Source organism: Canis aureus, chromosome 4 (assembly GCF_053574225.1).
Source record: "Canis aureus isolate CA01 chromosome 4, VMU_Caureus_v.1.0, whole genome shotgun sequence".
NCBI lineage: Eukaryota > Metazoa > Chordata > Mammalia > Carnivora > Canidae > Canis > Canis aureus.
Window position 1 is genome coordinate 72,290,284 of NC_135614.1, and position 26,160 is coordinate 72,316,443.

The 26,160-nt window shown below is 44.3% G+C and overlaps 1 protein-coding gene across 2 annotated transcripts in view; it reads right to left on the reverse strand.

The window, feature by feature from the left end:
* Positions 1-26,160, reverse strand: part of EGFLAM (EGF like, fibronectin type III and laminin G domains) — a 181,967-nt gene that overhangs the window by 35,058 nt on the left and 120,749 nt on the right. For both annotated transcript variants that reach the window (XM_077896164.1, XM_077896165.1), the window contains exons 8-15: positions 19,794-19,909; positions 18,894-19,212; positions 18,142-18,242; positions 16,944-17,044; positions 14,587-14,731; positions 11,113-11,302; positions 2,577-2,702; positions 979-1,222 (exon numbers count right to left, since the gene is read on the reverse strand). In XM_077896164.1, the coding sequence (XP_077752290.1) occupies positions 979-1,222; positions 2,577-2,702; positions 11,113-11,302; positions 14,587-14,731; positions 16,944-17,044; positions 18,142-18,242; positions 18,894-19,212; positions 19,794-19,909 (1,342 nt within the window). The remainder of the gene's footprint in view (positions 1-978; positions 1,223-2,576; positions 2,703-11,112; positions 11,303-14,586; positions 14,732-16,943; positions 17,045-18,141; positions 18,243-18,893; positions 19,213-19,793; positions 19,910-26,160) is intronic.

Genomic DNA, 26,160 nt, shown 5'->3' on the forward strand with positions numbered 1-26,160 from the left:
CACCAACTCATTTCCTGCTGCGGGGCACCATCGAGTGAAACATAGTAGTGAGTTTCAAAAGAGAATTGACCAAATGTGGGAACGAGGACCGTGTCTGCATTAGATAAATTGGCAGGGCCTCTGGCTTGAAGGTGAGATCCACCATGGGAGGAGGACAGTAAGGAGAGAGAGGCATAAACAAATAAGAACATCTGTACCAACCATCCACAGGCTCTGAGGGAACCATAAAAACAGTGACACACTGTATGGGAACCGTCGATCCGCTAAGTAAATTAATAGAACAAGCTAGATAACAGGAGGAAAGGTTTGATGACTCGCAGTCAGTTCTGCAGCTATGAGCAAGTACTTTCAGAAGTACCTATTCACTACCACCCTATTGAAACTACTCATCACACAGCCTTCCTGAGCATAGGGGTCAGGGATGAGTCTCTGCGATGGGTGATTCCTTGTCATTCTCTCAAATGGAGAATGGTAGGAGACTTGCTAAATAACTGTTACCATCAAACACTGCAAGGGGACAGTAAAAATGGAAAGTGAGGTCACCAAGGACCTCTGGAAATGTCCAAGGACATTTCTGTTCATTCAGTTTCTGTTAATACTTCTTTATTCGTCATCATATATTTGTTGAGTGCCCACCAAGTGTTGCTCTGAGCAGGTGCTGATTAATTACAATTCATTGAGTTTCTCCCGATGGCATTGTGTGACCTCACGTCTGAAGCCAGCCCGTTGGCCAGAGGCTGAAGCAGAGACTCACTACCTGCTATAGTAGTTATTTGAGAAAAGGAAATCTTGCCAGGAGGAAAGCATGATCCATAAGGAAGCACGTCATCTGTAAACACCAGGACAAATTTCAGGAAAGACAATTGGGGAAGGGAGACAGGAAGGGTGCAAGCTACTAGGACAAACTTATGTTTTTTCCAAAGTGACTGCTGTTTAGCTTTTGGGGTGAGGGGGTCCCCTAAAGGTCTTAGTGCTTACCTGAGAATACCGGTCCCAGAGCCACAGTCGAAGCGGAACTCCACGTGGCCCCCTGCCATGCTGATGGACAGGAAGTCTTTGCTGCCTGTGTCATAGCTGTACAGGAGGACGCCGTCGCCCGAGTCCGGCCGAAATGTGATCTCAAACTCCGTAAAGGAAAGGTAATGCTGGGGTTCCAGGGGCCAGGGCACTGCAGCAAAGGATCTCAGGGACTCTCTGAATTGAGGAACGGTCAGGGTGAAAGCTGAGGAAAGAAGCATGTTATTAGAAATCCCTAATTATGGCAGAAATAGCCACGCTCTCTTCCTCCTGGGCACCGAGCTAAACTACCTTTCCCAGCGGCCCTCTGTTGGTTGGCTGGTGTAACCGAATTCCGGTCAGTGGAATGGGTGGGAGTATTATACAGCACTCCAGGTCTGACCCCTAAAACTCCCTTCCATCTTCCATGAGCCCTCTTGTCCCTCAACTGCTAGTGGAATGCAGGAAGCAAGGGGTGCCGATTCTAAGGTTCTGGCAGGGCCACTAGAAGGCGGGAGCCTGAATGACTACATTCCGAGGCCACCTCCCCGCCCCCCTACTGACCTGCAGTGATGCGTGATGCGAGCAAGGTTCCACCTTTATTATGTTAGGCTACAAAATATGACATGGTGTGTTACATCTTTGGCTTAGTGGAAATCATATGCCCTCTTTTAGGTAAAATGAGATTTGTTTGGGATTATGTAGAGTATTAAAAAAAAATTTCTCCCAGGATGGTGTCTTAGGTCCAAATTTGAATCACTGGTAGAAAAGTTAAAACATGTGCAACTCGGCATGGTTTTCCAAAGTCTTTTAAATCTTTAAAACTTTCCATTATTCTATGTGTTTGTGTATGTATGTGTGTTTACAGGTATATATACACATGTTGGTATATAGATGTATTGCGACAAATGCAGACAGTATTGAGAAGTGGAATAATTCACTAGAACAGTATAAAGACAAAGAAACAAGATGACTTATGTCCCATCCCTTTGTTAATGATTCTGTGTATATCCTCCCAACCTATTCTCTGAAACTGTCAGATATTCTAAGGAGCAAGAGCTGCAAATGCTCCAAATTCAGTCTGGTACAGACCATACACATAGAAGCTTTCCAAGGTTATTTGAGGGCCAAGAAGAGCTGCCCCCAAAGCCTGGCCCAAGAGCATCCTAAAATGAATATATCTTTGCTTGGTTTGACACTTTGACACTCATAGACATTCCAACCTGATTTAAAAGAGGAGGGGCACCTGGGTGGCTCAGTTGGTTAAGCATCTGACCTCAGCTCAGGTCATGATCTCAGAGTCCTGGAATCCAGCTCCGCTTTGGGGCTCCCTGCTCAGCAGGGGGTCTGCTTCTCCTTCTGCCTCTGCCCCTCCCACTCATGAGCACACACGCACGCTCTCTCTCTCTCAAATAAATAAATAAAATATTTGTAAAAATTCTCTCATGCCTCCCAGCAATGCATGAATTTTAGTCCCATAAAAATGTATGGGATTTTGCTAAAAGCACATTCATAAAAAATTACATCAACATGAATTAACAGTGCAGACAGAAATCGCAATCAACTTGCTTCTTTCTCACCATCTTCACAGTGTCGCCCTTTAAATCCAAGGGGACAGAGGCAAATGTAGGAGTCGGCGTCGACTGCCATGCAGGTGCCACCATTGATACACGAGGCTTCATCACAGAGTCCACTGCTGCATTCCCCTAAATACAGAACAGGAATTACAAAACCGATCCATCATGTGAGCCAGGCGATCATCAGGCGATGATGCTGATCATGTCAACAGCTCAGAGCTCCGAATAAATGCAGTTCAGTTCCCACTCCTGTTAATTTGTACCCCTGCACAACTGCAAAAGAGCTTTCAGGATAAGTGGAACGTACCTTTCATTTTAATTTGATTTTGGCCTGTTCTTTATGAAGAGCCACAGAATCTTTAAAACATGGTGGACACAATAAATCAAATACTAAATTGTTGGAGAGTTTTATGACCACTGACGAGGATGAATGAGTTGTTTCTGCTTTAATTCATCTCTCTCTCATTCCCACAAGAATGTGTTTCAATTCTTCCAACGTCAATATGGTATTTCTGTTAAAAGCGTTCTAGTTTGTATGGCCCCAATTACCATAAGTGCTGCCACCCTGTGGATTCAGAGCTGAGGCAATAAGGTAGGCACTGGTGCCATGTCTAACGTATCATCTGGCCTGAACTGTCCACTCTTTTGTCTGGGGCAGGGAGGGGTGGGGGGTTCCATAATACCTCAGCATGTGCCTTCCAGAATCCCTATTTCTACCTCCAAAGTTACGATCTTATGGGAGACAGGAAGGTGGCCTGGAGCAGAAAGTAGTGAGAGATTCAACACCAAATGGGACCATTCTCTTTACCAAACACGTATCAGAGGGGCCCATACAGAGTGCATTTTAACATTGTCAAGTTCATCAGATGAAGAGGAAACAAATGGAATTCTCCTATGTGGCTTTTCTTCTGTTTTTTCGGTCTTCTTTTTCTCTTTGTATATAAGAAATAGGAGGACCACTACCTAGCCCAGAACGACGTATGTCAGAACAAAACACTTCTTCCCCGGATGGAGGCAAAGGGCACATCTCTGATTGAGGATTCGGCTCTGTGCCCTGCAGGCGGTGATGCTGTGCCCGCCTGAGCTGGAAGCCCCCTTGGTCTGGTGCTGTCATCTGGGCAGGGCAAGCCTCTTCACCTTTCCTCCTCTGCCCTCTGCGTGTGTGGAGCTGATGCAGTCTTTGCTTCTATGCTCAGCCTCACTGGGAAGAGGTGTGCACCCAGGCCAGGAGGCTGACCTCAGGGCCCTTCCAGAAGGCTCGTGGCTGCGGCCGGGGTGTGGGCTGGCCTCGGCGAATTCCAGCGGGGCTCTCGGAAGTTCAGGTGGAGTGAGGGGTCTGCAGCCACGGCCTGAGCACACGGCCAGGGTCCCAGCTCCGGGGGGAGGCTCACCTAGACCCCGGGAGCTGAACCCACAGCCCCCCGTGCCCCACGGATCTCGGGGGCTGGGACTCCTCCCACAGGAGGACATGGGGTCCTCAGGTTATTTTAGATGCACATGGGAAAATATTACTTTATATATTTGTGTTGTGACTATATTTGAAGAGGTGGGAGTAGGGCGGGGGGGGGGGTTCCTCGTGGAAGCACGTCTGGGCCGACGGGAGGAGGCAGGGAAAAGGGGACGAAATCCCAGGGGGAGGGCTCCCGGCCGGCAGGGTGGTAGCAGAGGAACGGGACACAAAGCGGGGACACGGGGAAGGCAGAAGTAGCCGGTTCCTTCTGGAAGGTGGAAGCGAGGCAGACGCTAGCACAGCCTCGGGGGTCCTAGCTCGGCTGGGTGACAGCGGCGGGAAGTGGCTGCTCGGCGGCACAGGGTGGGCCTCGCTGGCTCCAGGCCTAAGCCTACAGGGACGAGGAAACCTGCCCCGCTCAGCCCCTGGCCCAGCCCCCTGCACACAGGTGGGGCAGCGGCGACACGGGGCGACCCTGACACGGGGTGACCCTGATGCCACCAATGGGGCCTCCTGAGAGAGGGCGGGGATAGGGCCCGGGGATAGGGCCCCGTGGAACTCCCAGGGAAGCAGCGGAGGGTGAGGAGCCAGCAGAGAAGACAAAGGGACAAGAGGCCCGAGGGCTCGGAGAAGCAGGGCTGGTTGTCGGGAGCTCAGGGAGGGGTCCGGGTTAATGCTGCTGAGAAGCCCAGGGAGACAAGCTGTGTTGTTTTTTTTTTTAAGATTTTACTTATTTATTATTATTATTCATGAGAGACACACAGAGAGAGGCAAAGACACAGGCAGAGGGAGAATCAGGTTCCAGGGGTGAAGCAGGTTCCATGCAGGAGCCCAGCACGGGACTCGATCTCGGGACTCCAGGATCCCACCGTGGGTGGAAGGCAGGCGCTCAACCGCTGAGCCACCCAGGTGTCCCAAGCTGCGGGTTTTGTAAAGAGATGGCCATGCATGGTTTTAGGAGAGCTATTTTGCTGTCAGTGGAAGGCAGAAGCCCCACTACAGGAATTCACACAGGGGCCTGCTAGAGTTGGGTCTAGAAAGAGCGGAGCAAGCTTTCCAAGCTGGGAGGGTAGCAGGACTGTGTGAAGGGCATCACTGGTTGGTGGCGGGGGGGGGGAGAGAGGGGGTTAGGGGGTACCTGAGGCAAGTGTGAATAGGCCAGAGTGTGTGTGGGGGGGTGTCCATGAAGTTAGGTGGGAAACACATTCATCTTTATTTTCCCTCACTTCCAGTTAGAACTGTTTCCTTCAGCAGCAAACCTCTACGGACTAGCAGTTCTTGTGGCCTGTGAGCAACAGACCCAAGTAACTGTCACAGCACGTTCCATTTGTTGCAAATATCTCAAAATGTCTGTTTATGCTAATTACTACCTTGAAACCACGGTAGCTATTGCACTCACCATTAAATAATCCTGTTCTTTAATGCTTTATAAAGAAACCCAGACATGACTACAATAACAAACTTAAAAACATTGTAAGCTTTATTTCAAATTCAGTGTTTCCTATCATGGATCTTACTCTCTGCATTTAAAAATATTCATTTTGAGGGGTGCCTGGCTGGCTCAGTTGGTAGGACGTGTGACTCTTGATCTCAGGATCAAGTTTGAGCCCCATGGTGGGTGGAGAGATTACTTAAAAATAAAATCTTAGGGTGTCTGAGTGGCTCAGTGGGTTAAGCATCCAACTCTTGATTTTGGCTCACGTCAGGATCTCAGAGTCGTGAGATGGAGCCCTGAGTCGGGCTCTCAAATGGGGGCATAGAGCCTGCTTAGGATTCTCTCTCTCCCTCTGTCCAACCCCCCGGCTGTGGTCTCTCTCAAAACAAAACAAAACAAAACAAAACAAAACAAAACCTCAAAAAAATAATAAAAACATCATTCTTAGAAGAGTTCGTTGGCTTCCCCAGACTGCCAGAGAAATTCATGGCACACAAAAGGTTAAGAACCCTTGGGTTACTGAAGTGATAATCCTGGTAGCAAGGTCCAGGGATATAGGGAAGGATGGGTGCAGAGTGGAGATTAAAAGGCTAGTTTTAGAAAGCAGGAAAACTTTCAACTCTGAAAATGGGAGAAAAGAAGCTGGTTTGCAAGGTCATGTGCCTAGCGCACTGGTCCGACCTCATCAATATATAAAATAACTTTTGTTGACATTGAACCTACCAGATGCCAACTTGTGTTTTCACAAGACAATGAAGTGAGGGCAGGAGAGAAGTGAAGCTGGAATATCATGGGGTGAAATACATCCAGGACATGTGGACAGTGAGGAACCTTGTCTCCCAATCCATAACTGAGGCCTTTCTGTTTCCCCTTCTGAGGATCTGTCAACTCAGTCCACACCGCTGCTACCACCACCAGCATGGAGCAAACCACCATTTGATCTGATCCATCATGATCCATCATCGACTATCGTCCCGGCCTCCCAGCCAATTTACATGTGCATCCTGAATGCTGCTTCCAATAAGCTGTCCACGGCCAGAGGGATCTTTTCAAAACACAGACTACATCATAGTACCCACCTCCCCCTTAGACTCCCACTGGGACAAGCCATTTCCTCTGCCCGGAATGTTCTTCCCTCTCTTATCTGCCTTAAAAGAAAAATGCTTCAGATAGCAACTTCGCATTATATCCTCGGAATGCCTTCCCGGACCTCCAGCTCAGAAAATTCCCTTATAACACACTGTTATTGTGCTGTCACTTCTCCTTTGTAACACTTACACCAAATTGTGATTTTACATTTACTTGTGTGATTGTTTGATCAATTTGGTCTCTCCTTGGGGCAGCTACAGGAGGGCTGAGCCAGGGATCTTATCTTTCTTATTCATTACTTTATCCCCAGCACCCAGCATCATGATTGTCATTAAGCAGATGCTTAAAGAAGTACCTTGGGGCACCTGGGTGGCTCAGTGGTTGAGCTTCTGCCTTTGGCTCAGGGCGTGATCCCAGGGTCCCAAGATCGAGTCCCCGCATCGGGCTCCCCGTAGGGAGCCTGCTTCTCCCTCTGCCTATGTCTCTGCCTCTCTCTCCGTGTTTCTCATGAATAAATAAAAATAAAATCTTTTTTTCTTTTTTTAAGAAGTATCTTGAAGGAAAGAATGACTAAAAGAGTGATAAGCCCATGGTGAGACCCATGGACACCTCAGACCTCCCAACTCTCACATAACTTAGGAACCTGGCTTTGTCATATTAACCCAGCGGGATGTGAAGATCCAAGACAGGATTGGAAAAAAAGGTGTGCTGGTGGCTTAGGTTTGAGAATGTGGGTGGGAATGATAACAGAAAAGTCTAGGCCAGAGCATGCAAAGTTTTGCTAAGATTGCTGACTAGTCTAGAATATGAGTTTAGAGAGAGGCCAATCACTAGGAATAATCAAATGAAGGAGAGGATGTGGAAGGCTTGAGGAATGAAAGGCCCTTCTGAGGAGTGGTGGCATGCTGAGGGGAGGTAGAGAGGAGGACAGAGAAAACGCTGTGGTTGCCTACAGCAGTGCCAAGTCAGAGGGCCCAGACAGAGGAACCATGACTCTGCTACTATCATTACCTTCTTCTGGAAGCCTGCATCTCTACCAGGAAGTCACTGCTGTTTGTAGGAGCCTGTCTTCCGCATGGTGGCATGCATTTAATTTAAAAGCACTTGAATTTCTGAAGGACTGACTCAGAGGAAGGCTAGTATGGAGGCTGAGGGAGAACAGCAGCCCTTTCTAGTATGCCAGGATGAAAAATGGGGAAAAAAATGAAAAAAAGGCAAAGTGACTGATGCCTGCCATTAAGGTTCCTTAGAGGGCTCCTAGTCATCAAATAATCCAAGAATTGCTTCAGGGAAAAACAAAACAAAACAAAACAAAACAAAACAAAACAAAACAAAACAACAAAAGAATTGCTTCAGGGGAGCCCAGAGCCAGCAAGGTGGGCCTGCCTCGTGCCATCTGCGCAATGGATGGAGAGGCTGGTTTCATACCATGTGAGGATTTTAAAACGCTGCCAGAAATTGGTCCTTGCTCAACTTCACAATGTCTTAACTACCTGTCAGAGGTTACCATGTAGCCTCGAGACTATAGATCTGTCCTTCGGGGCTGTTTCCCTGTTAGGTCAATGAAGAGAAAAAAAAAGAACTTATACTCTGCTTGATGGGTAGAGTCAGAATGAGAATAATAATATTAATAACAAGAAATATTTACAACATGTTTGCTATGTGTAAGGTTTTGTTGTTAGTACTTTATATCCACCACAACTCCTCTAAACAAAGTAATCTGATGAGGAAATTACTAAACAAATTCATAGGTTGAAGCCTTAACCCCCAATATGACTGTATTTGGAGACAGGGCCTTTGAGAAGGTAATTAAGGTTAAATGAAGTCTTTTTTTTTTAATTTTTTAAATTTATTTATTTATGATAGTCACAGAGAGAGAAAGAGAGAGGCAGAGACACAGGCAGAGGGAGAAGTAGGCTCCATGCACCGGGAGCCCGATGTGGGATTCGATCCTGGGTCTCCAGGATCACGCCCTGGGCCAAAGGCAGGCACCAAACCGCTGCGCCACCCAGGGATCCTGGTTAAATGAAGTCTTAAGGGTGGGACCTAATCCAATCTGACCAGTGACCTTATAAGAAGAGAGAGACACCAGGGATATAGGCACAGACAAAAGGACACAGTGAAAGGATGGCCATCTACAAGCCAAGGAGGAAGGCCTTGGGAGAAACTAAACCTGGAGTTCCAGCTTCCAGAACTGTGAAAAATAATATTCTTAAAACCACCCAATCTGTGATATTTTGTTGTGGCAGCTCTAATAGATTAAAATGATCACTGAATCAATCTTAGAATTATCTATCTGCTTTCAGTGATGGAATAAATGTCTTTATTGCTTTAAAAACAATCCTAGTCTTTCCAAAAAAAAAAAAAAAATATGCTGGAACAACTGGACATCCACATGCAAAAAAGAAAAAAATCTAGATGCAGACCTTACACCCTTTGCAAAAGTTAACTCAAATAAATAGATCACAGACCTAAATGTGAAACACAAAACTATAAAACTTCTAGAAGGTAGTGTGGATAAAAACCTAGATGACCTTAGGTAAGGCAATGACTTTTCAGAGACAACACCCAAGGCACAACCCTTGAAAGAAATAAAATAAGCTCAATTTCATTAAAATTAAACATTTCTAATCTATGAGAGGCAATTCTCAAGGGAATGAAAGGATAAGCCACAGATTGGGAGAAAATATTTGTAAAAGACACATCGGATAAAGGACTATTGTCCAACATATTTTTTTTTCTTTTTAAATTTTTATTTATTTATGATAGTCACACACACACACACAGAGAGAGAGAGAGAGGCAGAGACACAGGCAGAGGGAGAAGCAGGCTCCATGCACCGGGAGCCCGACGTGGGATTCGATCCAGGGTCTCCCGGATCGCGCCCTGGGCCAAAGGCAGGCGCCAAACCGCTGCGCCACCCAGGGATCCCTATTTTTTTTTCTTAAAGTTGAACCATAAGAAAACAAACAATCTGATTTTAAAAATGGGCTAAAGACCTTGACATACTTCAGCAAAAAAAAACATATACAGATGGTAAATAAATACATGAAAAGAGGCCCCCACATAGTATGTCATTAAGGGAATGTAAATCACAACAATGAGATACCACTACACATCTGTTAGAATCCAGAACTCTGACAGCACCAAATGCCAACCAAAGTGTGGAGCAACAGGAACCCTCAAGCATTCCAGGTGGGAATGTAAAATGGTACAGCTACTCTGGAAGACAGTTTGGCAGTTCCTCACAAAGCTAAACATACTCTTACTATGTGATCCAACAGTCACTCTCCTTGTTGGTATTTACCCAAAGAAGTTGAAAATTCACGTTCACCCAAAAAACCTGCACACTGATGTTTATAGCAGTTCTAGTCCTAATTGCCAAAACTTGGAGGCAACCAAGATGCCCTTCAGTAGGCATGATAGACATGCCAGCAGTATATATAGATGATGGAATCACCCAGCACCAAGAAGAAATGAGCCATCAATCCATGAAAAGGCATGAATGAAACTTGGATGTAGGTCACCAACTGAAAGAATCCAATCTGAGAACGCTACTTACTATATGACTCCAACTACATGACATTCTGGAAAAGGCAGAATCATAGAGAATATTAAAAAAGTAGTGGTTGCCAGAGGTTGGGGGTGGGGAGAGAGGAGAAGGAAAAATGAGCAGAGCACAGAGGGTTTTTTAGAAGAGCAAAACCATTCTGTACGACACCGTAATGATGGATATATGTTACTGGTTTGTCCAAACCCACAGAATGCACAATGCCATGAGTGAACCATAACAGGAACTGTGGACTTTGGGTGATAGTGATGAGTCGGTGCAGGTTCATCGGTTGTAACAAAATACCACCCCGGTGGCATGCTGGTAACAGGGGAGGCTGTGCATGTGGGAGCAGGGGGGAAATGGGAAAACTCCGTACCTTTCCCTCAATTTTTTTGTGAATCTTAAACTGCTGAAAAAATAAAGTCTTAATAAGAAACAAAATAGAAAAAAAAGTCCTAGCTCTGTCTGCTCTTTTGGATAGTTCTGTTTGATTTTTACAAGCTCCAGTTTCTTCATATTTTATACATGAAGAAATAATAATAATCGCTACTTCTGAGAGCTAGTGCAAGGAATTAAGGGAGGGCACAGGAGAAAGTGTTGGACACAGTGGCTAAAAATTAGAACTTGGAAGGGGAATGCCTCTTGGAAGCAGAGAGCCTGTGAAGGCTCTTCTTACATTACTGTGTTAGCTTTTCCGCTGGACCATGTGAGGAAGGGTGAATTGCTTGTTGCTTTGTCGGATAAGACCGTGCCATGCTTCATGAAGAAGGCCAAGGGTAGCAGGACACAACCAAGGGTTTGGTGCGCCATATTGTTTACCATGCCTTGCTCTTCAGGCTCAGGTCATCATGTCTGCAAAGCACTAACCTCACCACTTGGGCCCACCTCCCTCCTGAAGTTCTGCATTAACCCAGTGGCCTAGGGTTACAATCCATGACACTGCTCACCTCCCTAGCCCACACCAGAAAGGCGATCCCACAAGAGTACCCTGGCCCACTGGGCAACCACTTACCCACGTCGGCCCCACCGAATGCTCTTCCCAGGGGCCAGGGCCTCATGTCGATTCTCTTCCCATTAATGGTGAGCGACTGCACACAGCCTTGAAAGCCTCTGTTTGTTCCTGTTGATCTGACCAACCAGTATGCATTGGGAGCTCCACCAAGATAGAGGGGCGTGCGGAAGGTAACTTTACTGTACTGGCCCTTTAAGAAAGATGAAAACCGTAACTCACTAACCAAAATCAAAAGCCAAAACACGGCAGATTTTAATGAGGGACATGGTTAAGATGCACTTTACAGCCCCACTGCCTTCTTCCATCTGTGTTTATGTTTACAACATTGCCCTACTGGAAAAGTAAACCCACAGTTACCGTAGGAAACCCAGTGAGGGCTGTGTTTGGAGAAGGAATGGTTTTGAAACGCCTAGAAGGGAAAGGAAGGTAGGTCAGAGCCAAGAGCAACCCAACAGGCAGGGCACCGTGTTGGGCATCCAAAAAAAACTTTCTCTTTCCAGTCCTGACACCAACTTACTGTGTTCCTTGGATGAATCATAGGGCTCTTGTGTGTCTCAAAAGGTGATAATGCTAATTTTGTATATATGTGCGCTAACACTTACCTTTCACTCTCCTAGTCGCCCTCACACTAGGTCCTGCGAGAAATGCTGTGTTTGGGGGTGGGGGGCAGGATTGTCACACAGTGTTGCAAAATATTTTGAAATTAGCTCATGGATACAACTTGTGTGTATGTGTGTGTATCTACAGGTAGGTAGGGACATTTCTAATCTTAGAGAAAACCACAATCTGGATTGCAGGTTTTAAGGTTACAAAATACAGACTTGAACATTAGGTGGAACAAAATTAAGGTGACTGGTCATGTGTTGTTGTTGTTGTTGTTTTTTATTACAGATATACTGCATTCATTTGGATTAAAGGGACTGGGGGAAAAGCATGGCACCAGAATTTATAAAAAGTCCGGAATGTAAGCCACTAAAATGTAATCTTTATCTTTTATACTTTTGTTGCCAACAAATAGAACGGCTAATCATTACTTTATCTTTTCTAATGAATAGGTAAGAATCTTTAATAAATAATAGATTGAATATGAGCTGGGCAGCTTTAAAGTGCTTACAGTGGATTTTAAGGATTGTTTGCCAGCCACTGGGCATACTGCTTTTGTTACATGAATTGAGCGCCCTGTCCTCAGAATTCACTGCTGGAATTCATCTCCCCTCTGTTCCCTGATCCAGGACCACAGCAAGGGCCTGACAACCCAATCCTTTTTTCCTTTCCTGGACCATTATGTGCATCATAGGGGTAGGTGGTTCCTCTGAGCATCCTTTACAACATCCCAGGCAATAGTCTAGTAAAGCCTGGCCTTTACTGTCCTCTGACGAGGGTTGCTCTGGGTTCTGGAACCTACTTTACCTGCTATGCAAAGAATGAGAAGTGCCTTGGAGTTTGCCTTCCCCCAGGACTGCATTTAGTTTTTGATGGGTGCCGAAGTGTGAAAGTCCAGTTCCCTTGCTTTGGGTTGGGATCACTCTGAGGTGTAACTTATACTGCAGTTTCCCTACAGAATCAGGCTGAAGCCAGACCCTGAAAAACTTTGTAAACCATTATTTAAGAATCAGAATCACTATCTCCCAAGACAGTTTACTGAACATTCCACAGCCGCTGTTCTGCGTATATGGCTCGCTAGCAAGTCCTGGTAGTAAAGAGGCAAATGTTGTCCTGAGAATCCATAAAATTATATGCCTCTTGCAATCAATTCTTATATTCATTAAAAGTATTGATCCTTAGGTTTGGAAAAGATACAAAAACTCATGGAGTCCAAGCTCTCATAGACTTCCCTACCAAAAGGTTTTAGTAACATGCTTTTTGAACACCCCCAAGGACAGGGAACCATCTCCTGAGATAGAGATAGTTTATTGCACGTTTGTACACCTTTGTATGATTAAGGGGAGTTAAAATTACTTTCTTAGGCTCCCCCCATTCAACTTCACCTTGATGGTCCACAGAGTAAGTCCTTCTTCCATAAAACTCTCTTTCTGAGTCTATGATAAAAAGGCATCATCTACACCTTCATCTTCTTTTCTTTCCTCCAAACTAAACAATGCTCCTTCTATCAACCATTCTAAGGATTTCAAGTCAGTTTCCTGTTTCAATGGCTGCTGTCTAAACATGCTGCAATTTGTCTGTGGTCCTCTTAGGGTGCATTCACAGATCTGAATGCAAGCCTCTTAGAGGATCTGAGTCACCATTAGAACACTGGAAGCTATATCCAGAGCTACCACAATATAATAGGATTATCACCTCCATTTTTCTAGATGCTATGCCTCTATTAATGCAACTTACAATTTCTTTAGCTTGTTGTTACCACGTGGCTCTGCTTATTAACCTCTATTGGATTACCTTGCTTTAAACCATAAGACATTTTCACATGTATTGCTTCTATTACAGCTTCTCCATCCTATATTCACCATCAGTATTTGGGATCCAAGTTCAAAGCTTCTTTATTCCTATCAAATTTAATTATATTAGGGCTATTGTTCTGGCATTTATGTGATTCTATAGTTCATTTATCCTGTCTTTTTTTCCTTAGAAATACATGCACATATGCATAAGTGACCTCCCTGGATTCATATTCACTATATTTGGATTCTTGTTCCTTTGAAACCACTGGGTCCCAACTGGGAATCAACAAGCCATGGCCCTTTGTGAGACATGTCTTGTCAATAAAACATAGTGAAAAGTCCAGGTAGGGAGGAAGCCGCACACATACACACAAAGGCTTTCTTCCTACATTTTTTCCTCAGAGAATACAGACACCTGCCTGATTATAATTACAGACTCAGTTCCTTGGCAGGTTGCTAATCCAAACTGTTGTTCTAAACGTGGACCTAAAATTGCCTAAAGCATGACCAATATGTGAATACCTAGATGGTTTACTGAGTGGCCCACCAGTTAAATTGTCTTGCCGCTTCCTATAATCATGGCTCCCCAAAATGGTAGATGAAAGGATCATTCCTGCATATTCAACCAAATGAACTTTTTGGGACTATTTACTAAAGCCACAATTGCAACACCCCTGCCGTAAAAGCAAGCTTTGTGTTTGGCACTAATAATGGCTTCTATTCTTACAATACAGGCCTTCTTCTAGCCCGGCTTCGATGTCCTTGTGGAAAAAAGAACATGCCCCCGAGCACAAGGAAGGCCAAGTGCATGTTTCTGTGCACACCCCTTCCCCTCCTCTCCCAATGATGATGTTTGCAAATTTGATTCTTCTCATGTAGATGTGGATGGATGTGGGCTCTAAAAGCCCACCCGGAATGCTAAAATCCAGCAGGGGCACCTCAGAGCTTGGTTGCCTGGGTTCACCATGAAAACCAGCCCAGCCCAGTGGAGCTCAAGCCCTACAGGTCTGTCCTGTGTGGGGGCTGCTGATGGTGCATGGGGGGGGGGTGGGCCGGGCGAGGGGCTGGCACTTACCTGGGACTTGCCGGTCACCGGGGTGCCGTTGTTCAGCTGCAGCAGCCCGTTCAGCCCATCTCTGTAGAGCATCACTGTGTGCCAGCTCCCTAGTCGGATTTTGGTTTCACTTATGAGGATGGCAACCCCGGTTCCACAGTTAAACCTGTGGGGAGGAAAGGAAGGAAAAGGAGGAAAAGGCTCAACCAGCTCATCGTGTTTTCAGACCCTGTGGACACCACTTCTGGGGTGATGGCTTCTTTGAGAGCCAATCTGTTCAGTTATGTTTATGAATATCAAGAGCTGCGTTTATGAATATCGAGAACTGTTTAAATCTCTACATGAAAGAGCTGGACACCTGCTCTTTGGGCCAATCTCAGTCTAGTTTTCTTTAATTTTGCCCATAGACCCTTCAAATGTGGAGATGTGGGGTCTTCTTCAACCTGATTTTCATCTATCTATCTATCTATCTATCTATCTATCTATCTATCTATCTATCATCACCCAGAGAGAGGGGGGAGACACAGGTAGAAGGAGAAGCAGGCTCCTTTCAGGGAACCTGATGTGGGACTTGATTCCAGGATCCCTGGGATCACAAACTGAGCTGAAGGTAGATGCTCAGCTACTGAGCCACCCAGACGCCCCTCAACCTGATTTTCTCTGAAGCTTCAAAAACGATGGGCAACTAATATCTCCCCCAACCTCAGCCTTCTCTGTGACTGCCAGATGCTTCAAGTGGATCCAAGGTACAGTGAATTGAGAACTTGAGTCATTCTGCTTCCAGGTATTTCTCTGGGGACTTCCCCCAACTCGCAAATGACAGGATCAGCGATATTAATAACACGTAAAAAACACAAGTCTTCACACTCATTCTGGCAAGCTGGCTGGCACTGCCATCTGTGTTCAGCTGAGCCCAAAGGCAGGTGCGGTTTCCACAGGAGGCCCCAACTTGGGGGGCAGGTGTGAGCGGAGGGGGAACATTCGCAGACGACTGCTTTATTCTTGGTTTTGGTTTTGGTTTGGTTTGTTTTTCCTCCAACTTCCCTATGGCACAGGGTACCCACTAGTCACTAGTCACGCCTTACATTTAGAACTCTGACCTTTTCTGGTCCACTTCCAGACAGACACCCTGCCACTTCCGCATAGGTCCTGAGATGGCCAGCGGGAAAGGACACACACCCAGGACTTGTGCTAACTACAGCTCCTTCTCGTGGATTCTGTGTCTCCACAATCGCTGGTGGAGAGGGATGGAGTAGAGAGGTGTTGCAGAGTAGCTTATATAGAGGGGGATACAGAATCACCCCATAGGAGTTGTGGAGCTGGAGAGCGGCTCCCAGCAAAAGAGTACCCAAGCTACTGGGTCTCTCAGATCCTCCAAGTGTGAGAACCACTGCCCAAGATCCTGGCCCACCATCAAAGGCCCATGAATCAAGGTATTTAGCAAAGGATGGCGGACCACTGTCTGCCCCAAGTGAGATGTCCAACAGTCTTCTCCAGCTTAACCTAAAGTAATTTTTGTGCTGGAATCATCCGAAGACGATCAGGTTAATGCTTACTGAGTGCTTGCTATGGGCTGGACACCACTCTAAGCACATTTATGTATTAATTCATTGCATCCTCACAAGGCTCCTGGGAGGAAATGCTGGCTCAGAGAGGTTACATCACTTGCAGGTCAGGCTGCAGAGGAATGGTGCCATCAGGACCTTAACCAGTGCACTAGGGACAAAGACAAGGATGATCCTCATTGGTCATTCTCCAAGAGGGGCTATGGACACCTCCACAAGGATCGTTAAAACACTCATGCCTCCACAAAATTCTGTCCCCAGAAAACTGCACACAAACTAAAGGCAGCTTCTAAGGTATCTTGGGAGAGAAAAGACCAGGGCTAAGGAGGAGTGCCAGCCTGCCATGGCCCAGGGGGAAGACAAGGATGGGCTTTAAGCCTCTGGGAACCCTCAGGAGGTTGTCGGCTCCTTTTTGCTCTCCATGGCTGTCAGTCCTATTTGCCATAAGAGACAAGAAGATCACAGCCTCCTTCCCATCACATCTACTCAAGCCCCAGGAGCAAAGGGACTGGATGGCTTTGGCTCACTGGTACATTCACAGAACCTGCAATAGTGCCTGGGATACTGCAGGTGCTCAAGAAACATTTCCTGTTGATTGAACGGATGGTTAATTACAAGATTCCAAAACTCAAGTTTCAAGGGCAACTCGCAATCCTGATATAACACTATTTAATAAACAGCTCCATGGTCACCTTAAATACACTGTTCCTTTATCTACAAGAATCCATCCCATTTATGTGTTACTCACACTGTAAAAATGTAAACACAATGTAGGATGGTATTAAAATTCCATAAGGTTTTGGTGGGAGTTACCTGAATTGGAGTGAGCGTCGGATAATGGCCAGAGACATGAAGTCGCCCCTCCCGTATTCATTCTCTCCACAGTAGAGCAATAAGCCATCCTCTGCCTCTGCCTATTGTATAAACAAAAGCCACATGGACAGTGAGCATCACCTGGAAACACTCATGACTATGCAACACGAGCATTCTCTCTGTGGTCCTATTTACAAAGGGGCAAGCACATGGATTCCAATTAATTCCCAGGTACCAATTCTCATTTCCTTTCCCCTAAACAAATGGCAGTGATAAACACAGTGTGAGGAATGGCAGGCAGTTTAGAGAAAGCTGGCTCTGCCTTTGGCCTGCTCTTCCCTTGGCTTCATGGGTCCACCAGCAGAGCCTCAGGAAAACCATGTGCACAGAGACCACAGTCACAGAGAGGCTGTTTGTGTGTCCATCGAATTCTATTTTCACCAAAGAGCATTTTTTTTTAACTCTTTTTATTCCCCTCCCTCTGGAGAAGCATGCAAATTTGCTCCTTTCCTTCAGTTAGGACAATAAAATACCCGACCCTGCTGATAGACTGACTAGTCTGGTCTTCACCCATATGTTGGCTGCCCTAGACTGGGACAGATCAGCTTTTGGACACTCAACACTGCGACCATGACCTCAAGGGGACTCGCTTCCAGATCTTCAAACCTCGTGGTGTTGTCTGAGATGCCCAAAGTAAAGCTGAAGTCACTGACTGAATTCTGATTTACAGTTGACTCAGATCAGAGAGCATCCATTGGGCCCTCACTACGTGCCAGCGTGGTTTATAGCAGTCTATTTGTTCAGTTACAGTCATAGCAAGGAGGGCAGCCATTTGAGTTCCCTTTAAGAGGGATTTTGGAATGGGGAAGGCATTATGCCTCTGAGATTCTGGTCCGTGAGGAATCACAATGGTGAGGTGCAGGGCTGGGCCTACATGCTCTCACTGGCCAGCCAGCCATTTCCATCATTCAGTAGTGAACAGAACCCACCCTCCACTCACTGGCACCCTCGAATGTGTGAATGCGCCCACTGTTCTTATTATCCTGTGAGCCAGTTTAAGGACAGACTCTGTGTCATACTTACCTTTGCTAAATTTACCTCCGTGCTTCCTGCGCTCCCAGCCCGCCCCGTTTGATATGGCACAAAGCTGTGCTAAGGTGTCCTTCAGCTAGGCATTCAAACAACTAATCCTTCTTACCCTAAATTCAAGAGTAATTTGAAATGCCTGATAGGAGTTCTTCAGAGGTTCAAAGATTACATAGGAGTGGCCAAAGAACTGAGGATACTGTATAGCAATATCTGAAAAAAGAAAAAGACAACATGAAAGAACACTATTCCCTTACTTCTTCAAATGCAAAAAGCAATATATGCCATTGCCTGGATGTCCTTAAGTGAAAACTCTGAATATCTGTTAAACCTGGCTTATTACCTTCTCTCTTTTTTTTTTTTTTTACATCTACGATTGTCATTCTTGGGAACTTTGAGCTTCTGAAATTCTTAGGGAGAAACTGGAGATTGTTAACTTGCTACTCTAAAAAGAAATCAATGTTTTCAAGACCACTGACACCTAGCTTCCAGCTGTACATTTGTATAATGTGACTTGGTTCAATTATTGTCTTTCTTAACCTTCATGTACATGTTTTCAGCTGCACTTTTTCAGGAGAGATGTGATCCAAGTAAAGTCCACCTCTCCAAGGTGCCACTAGGGTGACTTATTAATTTCTCCAAAAGTACTACATGTGTGGCACACATAGAAACTGGGCTGCTATTCAACTAGAAGCAATGGAAGTGGTCTTACATTTTTCCTGGATAGCTAATTCAATTATGAATACATGGAAAAGTTGCTTATCTTGGAAAAGGGCTAGAAGGAACAATGTGTGGAGCACAAAACTGCCCTTTGGCTCCCACTGGGGCCAACCCCTCATCATGTTCCCCTCATCGAAGGCCTACCTTCTGAGCAGGTCGCACCACCTTTGCCCAGGTTGCAATGGCACCGTGAGCCCCCCCAGGTGTAGTCACTGGCACAAAAGCTATCAGCAGAGCAGAGAATTTCATCACAAGACATGTCAAAGAGCCTTGGCATTATAGCCACATCATTCTTTCCTTTCCTCTCCAATGGAGTGGGCTGGGGAACCACTGTAGTTGTTGGGAGAGATGCTAGCGTAGGGCGGACAAGCCTAGAAACAGTCTTTGGGTTTGACTTGGGTGCCATCTTGGATTCCACAAAAAATTTCCTATTTCTTCTTTTAGTAGCATAAAGTGGTTCCACCTACAGCCATAGAAGAGAAATGGTTCAGGATTAACACAGAGGACAGTGTTCAGACAGCCTTATTTATGGTTGATTGATGTCTAATACTTAAAAATATGGATGCTTTTGTTATTTCTCAAAACCCTAGGATGGATGTAAATGGAGCGGATAGTACTGATCCCAGTTTGTGGATAAGAACCTTAAGCTCAAGGATTTTAAGTGCTTTGCCCTGTGCTATTTAGGAAATCAATGGTAAAGCTGATACTGCATGATCTTTATTATTATAATATCACAAAGATGTGTTACTTTGTCAAGGAATTGTTCATTTCCTTCTAATACTTGACTTCATACATTTTACTAAATATGTTTCTGCCAGATTGTGAAGTCAGCAGGCAGGGGCTGGCTACAGAACATTAGCATGGTTGGTACCTAGTTACTACTAATTTATGAGCACCTGGAGCCTAATAGAGAAAATTTGTGTTAAGAGCTAATGGGCCAATTTAAGTAAGTTTAAGTAAAATGTTCATGGTCCATTGGTTAAACTGCCTTGTTCAGCATGAAAACAAAAACACCCAGGTTTTACAAGCAGAGATTGTTGTTACCTCCTCGAAGGAAATATCCAAATCTAAGTCATCTTCAAATCCCTCATCATCCACACCAACGCCCATGTTGGTGATATAACAAGGTCCATAGCGGCCACTTCCTCCTTCCTCGGGGCCTTCACAGAGAAAAGAGCACACACAGTCACCATATGCCTGCCTTCCCCTTTCTATCCTAACTGAGCCATATACAGAGTTCTGTCAAATAGATCGGGATGTATTGGAAACACAAAGAATTCAACATAAGAGAGGAAGTCTCAATGACCAAAAAATTTAAAAATGTTTCGTCTCATAAGTACCAAGGAAATGCCAATCAATGCCAGAAAGAGCTGCCATTTTATACTGACAAAACTGTCAAAAATGTAAAATGTGGGCAATAAAAGAATATGACCAAAGATGGGATCCGTGGCGACTCTTTATACACTGATGTTAGATGTGTACAATCACTTTGCAAGAATACTTGGAAATAAGTAGATAATGTTCACACCTTTTGACCCAGCAATGTCACCCCAACTTATAAAATCTGGAGAAATTCTCCCACATGTGAACCTGTACATGTGCAAAACACATTCATAGCCTCAGAATTTACAATGGTAAAAAACATTTCAAATTGGCTATTATAACAAGCAACACCCTAAATATCTGTCAACAGAGAATAGATAAGTGAATTACACTGTATCTATGGAATGGAATGCTATATTGCAGGGGAAATAAATGAATGAGCATTTAATGCATCGACATGGCTTAATCTCACATTATTCCATGCAAAAAATGCAAGTGGCAAGAGAACATATCAAGTTTGATACCATTTATATAAAATTCAACAGCAAGCAGAATTTAACATATTATCTAGGGAGAAATATGTATAGTTACATGTGTATAACTATATAGAACTAAATATGTATATATGTAAATATACATATAGTTCTAAATATGTATATGTATGATAAATATGTTAATTAATTAATACAAATATATATTACTATATATTATATATTAATATAAATATATATAAAATATATATATTTTTTTAACTCATAAGAAAACTAAGACCATGACAAAATATCTGGGGGAAGTTAGAAGACGGATATGAATGAGCTGTGGGACCCAGAGCCCTTTGAGGGGCTACCTATCACAGTCTATTTCTTAAGACAGGTGCTGGATAATTGTGAGTGTTCATGTGATTTTTATATGAACCCTTCATGTATGAAATATTTCATTACAAATTCTTTGAAGCAAGAAAGAGACATTGCACTAGAGTAAACACTCCTATACCCAGAACAATGGGCCCCTACATGGGTATCTTGGGTGCCACCATTTCCATCTACATTAGCAGGACAATGGGATCTTTGAGAACTGGAAGGTGGGCTGAGGAAAACTCTTAGGAGATAATACATGATGTTGTCCTTTGGGGGATGGGCACAAAAAACACTCACCAGGGTATGTGAGTCTTTCAAAGTGCTGCTCTATAACCCCCCATTTCCTCCCAGTTGGTTTGGGCATAGGTACCAACTGCATTCTCTAAACAGGACACACCGGGCACCGGCCCTTGTAGCAGAAACAACTCTGGCAATAGAAATGGACTTTTGTAGGTTGCCAATGCCCATCACACACTCAGTGTTTGGATGACTGGTTGGAGGAGAAGTGAGGAGAAGGCGGGAGGAGGAGAAAGATAAGAAAAAAATAAACTGAATTTAAAGATGTTCTGCTTTCATAATAAGCTAAGCCAAATAAGCACCTTTGTCACAAAAGCAAACTCACTCTCCTTTAACCAAAAAAAAAAAAGAAAAAAAGTGAGCAGATTGAAAACAGAGTTGAAAGACATGACAGAAAGAGGGCGTGGGAAGCCTTCTCGGTGGGCGCACTGTTGACCAGAAATCTCTGGACCAGGAAGAGAGAAACTATGGTGAGCAGGTAATCTGGAGCCACCAGGGAAGGAGCTGTTCTCAGGTGCTAAGGCACATTTTGGTAGAGGTGGGATAACACAGGGGAGGTGGTGTTCTCACCACCCTCATTTCAACTCTCCACAGTTTTATTTAAGATAGCCCACCTGTCAGCTGAAAATTCAAGCCTGTTGATTCCAGTTTTATACCTGGATGCAAGTTCTCTTAAGCTACCTGCATCCAGCCAGCACAGCTGGGTCCAGATGTCTTCCCACAAAAAGCCAGGAAGCCCTTGAACGCAGCTTTCCTCTCTCTTGTCTCTCCATATCTGTATCTTTCTACCTCTCTCCTCAACTCTCCCTCTTTCTCTGGTCCATTTCTCACTCGCTGTTTCTAGGTCTGGCTCTCTCATATATTCACAATCGTCAGATTAAGGAGGAAAGAATCCATTTCGCAATAAAAGAACTTTACAGCACATACATGAAAAGAGCTGGGTTTTATCTCCAGGTCTTCCCACCTCCAAGGTGTTCTCTCTGCCCTGGGCCCACTCTCGCCATTCTTGTATTGCACTCGTCAAAGTCAAGATTCTCTTCATTTCATCTTATGATACTCTATCTGAAAAATAAAAACTTTCAAAGACTACCACTACCTACAAGATAAATCCTAGGCTCTTGGTCAAGAGTTCAAGGATCTCATTGGTAACTCCTCTTTCTCCTCCTCCTTTCCCCCGTCACCATCATTTATGGAAACCTACTATCTCTTCACAATTAACAGATATGGCTGTGTGCATAACATAATAATTTCTAGACTTTACAATAATCCTGCAAAGTAAGTATGGTTAATTTCACTCTGCAGGTAAATAAATTGAAGCTCAGAAGGATTAAATGATTTGACTAAGATCAAAGACTGTAACAGGCCAAGACTAACTCCAAGCCAGGGTCTGTCCGGTTGCTACTTTCCCAATTGCCTGTCAGAGAAGAAGCCACTGTGGAGGTGGAAAGAGCCTGGGATTTAGAAAATTAACACTTATTGACCATTTTTCCTGTGCCAGGAACTTTTCATACATTGTTTCTATTAGTCCTCAAAAATTCCTGTGTCATCGGTATTATTATCTCCATTCTACCATGTGGAGAAATAAACTCAGAAAGATTAAATAACTTGCTTAAAGGCATGCAGATGGCAAATGGCAGAGCTAGAACTTCTCTTTGGTCTCTCTTTTGACTACATCATACTACTTACAATCTGACTTCAAATTGTATTTTTAGCATTTTTTCCCTGCTTCAAAAGTCCTAATGACCAAACTGGTCAACCAGTTGTCTTCTTATACATCTTGTATTTTCTGATCCCAAGACTGCTTATTGCTTCTTTCCACATTGTCATCTTTTCTTCCTCTCCTTTATTCTACTCACAAAGCTTACACATCCTTCCAATTGCATGCATCCTGTGGAGACAGAGCTGAATGTATATCATCAAAAGGTCAAAATCAAGTGATATTTTAAAAAGAGATCAGACACTTCTAGAAAAAAGATGGTGACTCCACAAAAGATGGAACTGCCAAGACCTGTTGGATACTACTCCATATCCTAGTGGATACATGCCCCTGAATATGAGCTTAGAATAAACTGTCATAGCTTAATAAAATCAACAGATGTTAAAATATTATTTCCTCTGGACTCCTGGCCCTGGAATGCTCTTCTTGTGTTTCCCAACCCAGTTGTGAGTCCCTTGAAGGCAGGAGCCATAATTCTAAATTTCTTGAGATACCTTTCCATCATCCCTTTAAGTCCATCTAAGTAACACTTCACATACTTTAAAGTTGAAGGAGACCTTAGACACCATCAAGTCCAAACTTCCCATTTCATAAATGTGCAAACTGAGGTCACAGAAGACAAGTGACTTGAGATTAAGGTCTTGCATCTCATTAGAAGATCTAGGTCCAGAATTGGATCATATGACCCCTAGTTCAGTATCCATAACACCCTATCATGAACTTTTTGGTGCCAACTATCTAAGATACTTCAGCTGGAAGGACATAAAGACACTGTGGTTGGGTATAGGCAGCCAAGGTCTCCTCCTGCCCTTTAGTCCACCTAGGAAGTCTGTCTTGAAGGAAAGTCCTTAGAGAAAAGGACCACGGATGTGTTGTGGCAACTATGACATTGTTATCATGATGAAAATGGAAATGATGCCAGATTCTCTGTTCTTCCTAATGAGTAGAATAAGGCGTATATTATTCACTGGATAAAGTCCTTTGGTATTTATAACAACTGCTCTGTTTTGACAGGAAATCATATATCTCTTTGAAGCCAGAGGCTACTGCTTGGTTTGGGAAAATGAAGGGTGTGAGATAAGAATGGAGAAAGGAATATAGAATCACGAGGACTCAGAGTCAAATTTTACTTCTACAGGGAAACTTGAGAGAGCAGCTGGCACAACAAGTCCATTTTATAGATGGGTGAACCGAGACTCAGAGAAAAATTGAGGCTCAGAGAGTTGACGTGATTTGCCCAAAAACAGTTCATTGGTGGCATAGCTGATTCAGAATTCTGAGCTCCCCATGGTGCTTCCACTACTGTTTACAGCTTCTTAAATTCCCTATCCCTTATAATAACCTGGGTAGTAGTTACTTGTCTTTTTTTTTTTTTTAAGATTTTATTTATTTATTCATGGGGGGGGGGGTGTGCAGAGACACAGGCAGAGGGAGAAGCAGGCTCCATGCAGGGAGCCTGATGTGGGACTCGATCCCGGATCTCCAGGATCAGGCCCTGGGGTGAAGGCGGAGCTCAACCGCTGAGCCACCCGGGCTGCCCGTTACTTGTCATTTTTAATAGGAAGGGAAGGAGCACAGCATGACTGGAAGAAACATGGAATAAAATTCTCCACCTCAGAGTTCAAAACCATGGCTTACATATAGTTTCTACCAATGCCATTTCTCAGTGAACACAGAATGCGCCGTCTGAGAGAGTGATAAGAATTCTCTCAGTAGCCTGGGGTATTATAATTAAAGTGCATGACTTATCTCTTTCTACTTGGCATGTTGTTAATTAGGAAAAGAGAACATTAAAAAGAAGGCATTTACTTAGAACCAGAAAAGTCAAACCACTGAATGCAAAAGAAGTTCAAGGGTTATTCCACTACGAGAAAAAAGTAATACACAAAATACAAATGACTACTAACAAATTACAGGTGACTTATTTTGCAAAAACCTGTATGTTTGTTTTTTTTAAAGATTCGTTTATTTGAGGGTGGGGAGAGAGCACAGGGAGAGAGAAAATCCTGAAGCAGACTCCCTGTTGAGCACAGAGCCTGACTCAAGGCTCAATCCCAGGACCCTGAGATCATGACCTGAGCCAAAATCAAGAGTCAGCCGCTTAACCGACTGAGCCACCCAGGAGCCCCTGTATATTTATTTTTATAAAAGCATCACAAGCATTCTACAAATAGTGAGTTTCTCTGATGTATCAACATGGTGTAGTTGGAAATACCCCTGGTCACGGAATCCAAATAATTACAAGAGGCACACGGATGACTATGTGACCCTGGACAAGACACTTATCTCTCTGGGTTTCATGTTTTCTAATAAAACAAGGAATGGGATTAGATTTGATGACCTACAGGATCCTTTCCAGCACTAACATTCTGTGACCCTAAAGTTTACACTTTTGATTTAGACATATTGTTGGCATCTGTTACTTCAAGCAAGGTTTGAAAAAGATACAGCTGGGGAATTTTATTTATGTGGATAAAAAGGAAAAAAAAGGAGTTAGTTCAGCAAGGAAGTTACATGCTTTGGGGATTGTGGCTTTGTGTTCAATATTATTAGCTTCCTAGAAGATAGGATATCATTTATCAGAATTCATCTTCACTCATAAGGACCAGGGTATGTGAGTCCCTTCTCTTAACAGCTCTTGGCAATGGATGAGAGAGGAAAAGATATTCTCCACTCCTGAAGTTGTAATCATGCAGGGAGTTTCCCAAAATAATGTTGAATTCTTGTCCAACCCCTCTGCCTCCCTACAGGGGTAGAGACAGTAACCTAGCTCCAGGTGGCAGTATTTGGTCCATGGTTCTGAAGCCAATCCATCAAAGGACCTGGGGGAGGGAGGAGGAGTTGTGGGCAAATTTGGTCCCTCCCACTTCCCTTCTCAACCTGGAAAAGTGGAAAGCAGTGACCTGGGCAGGTGGGACTTCTCTGCAAATGCAAACTCTGCTTCAAGTGGGCTCTTCCCTAGGCAGAGGGGAGTTCTCAAACCCACTTTGTACCTTAGAGTAAGCTACTTTCTCTGCCCAGTCTTCTCTGCCAAGCCTTGTGCTGGAAATTTCAGAAATAACGATAGCAATTTGATTCTTTATCTGCTGACTCTGTTGTCTTATTTCTCAGTTGGTTCAGAAAATGGAAAAAGAGGATAAGTGTTTTTAAGTGGGCATCCTCAAAACCTCAATTCACTAGAACAAGAATGGTTGGAGGGAAAGAGTCCCCCATGAGG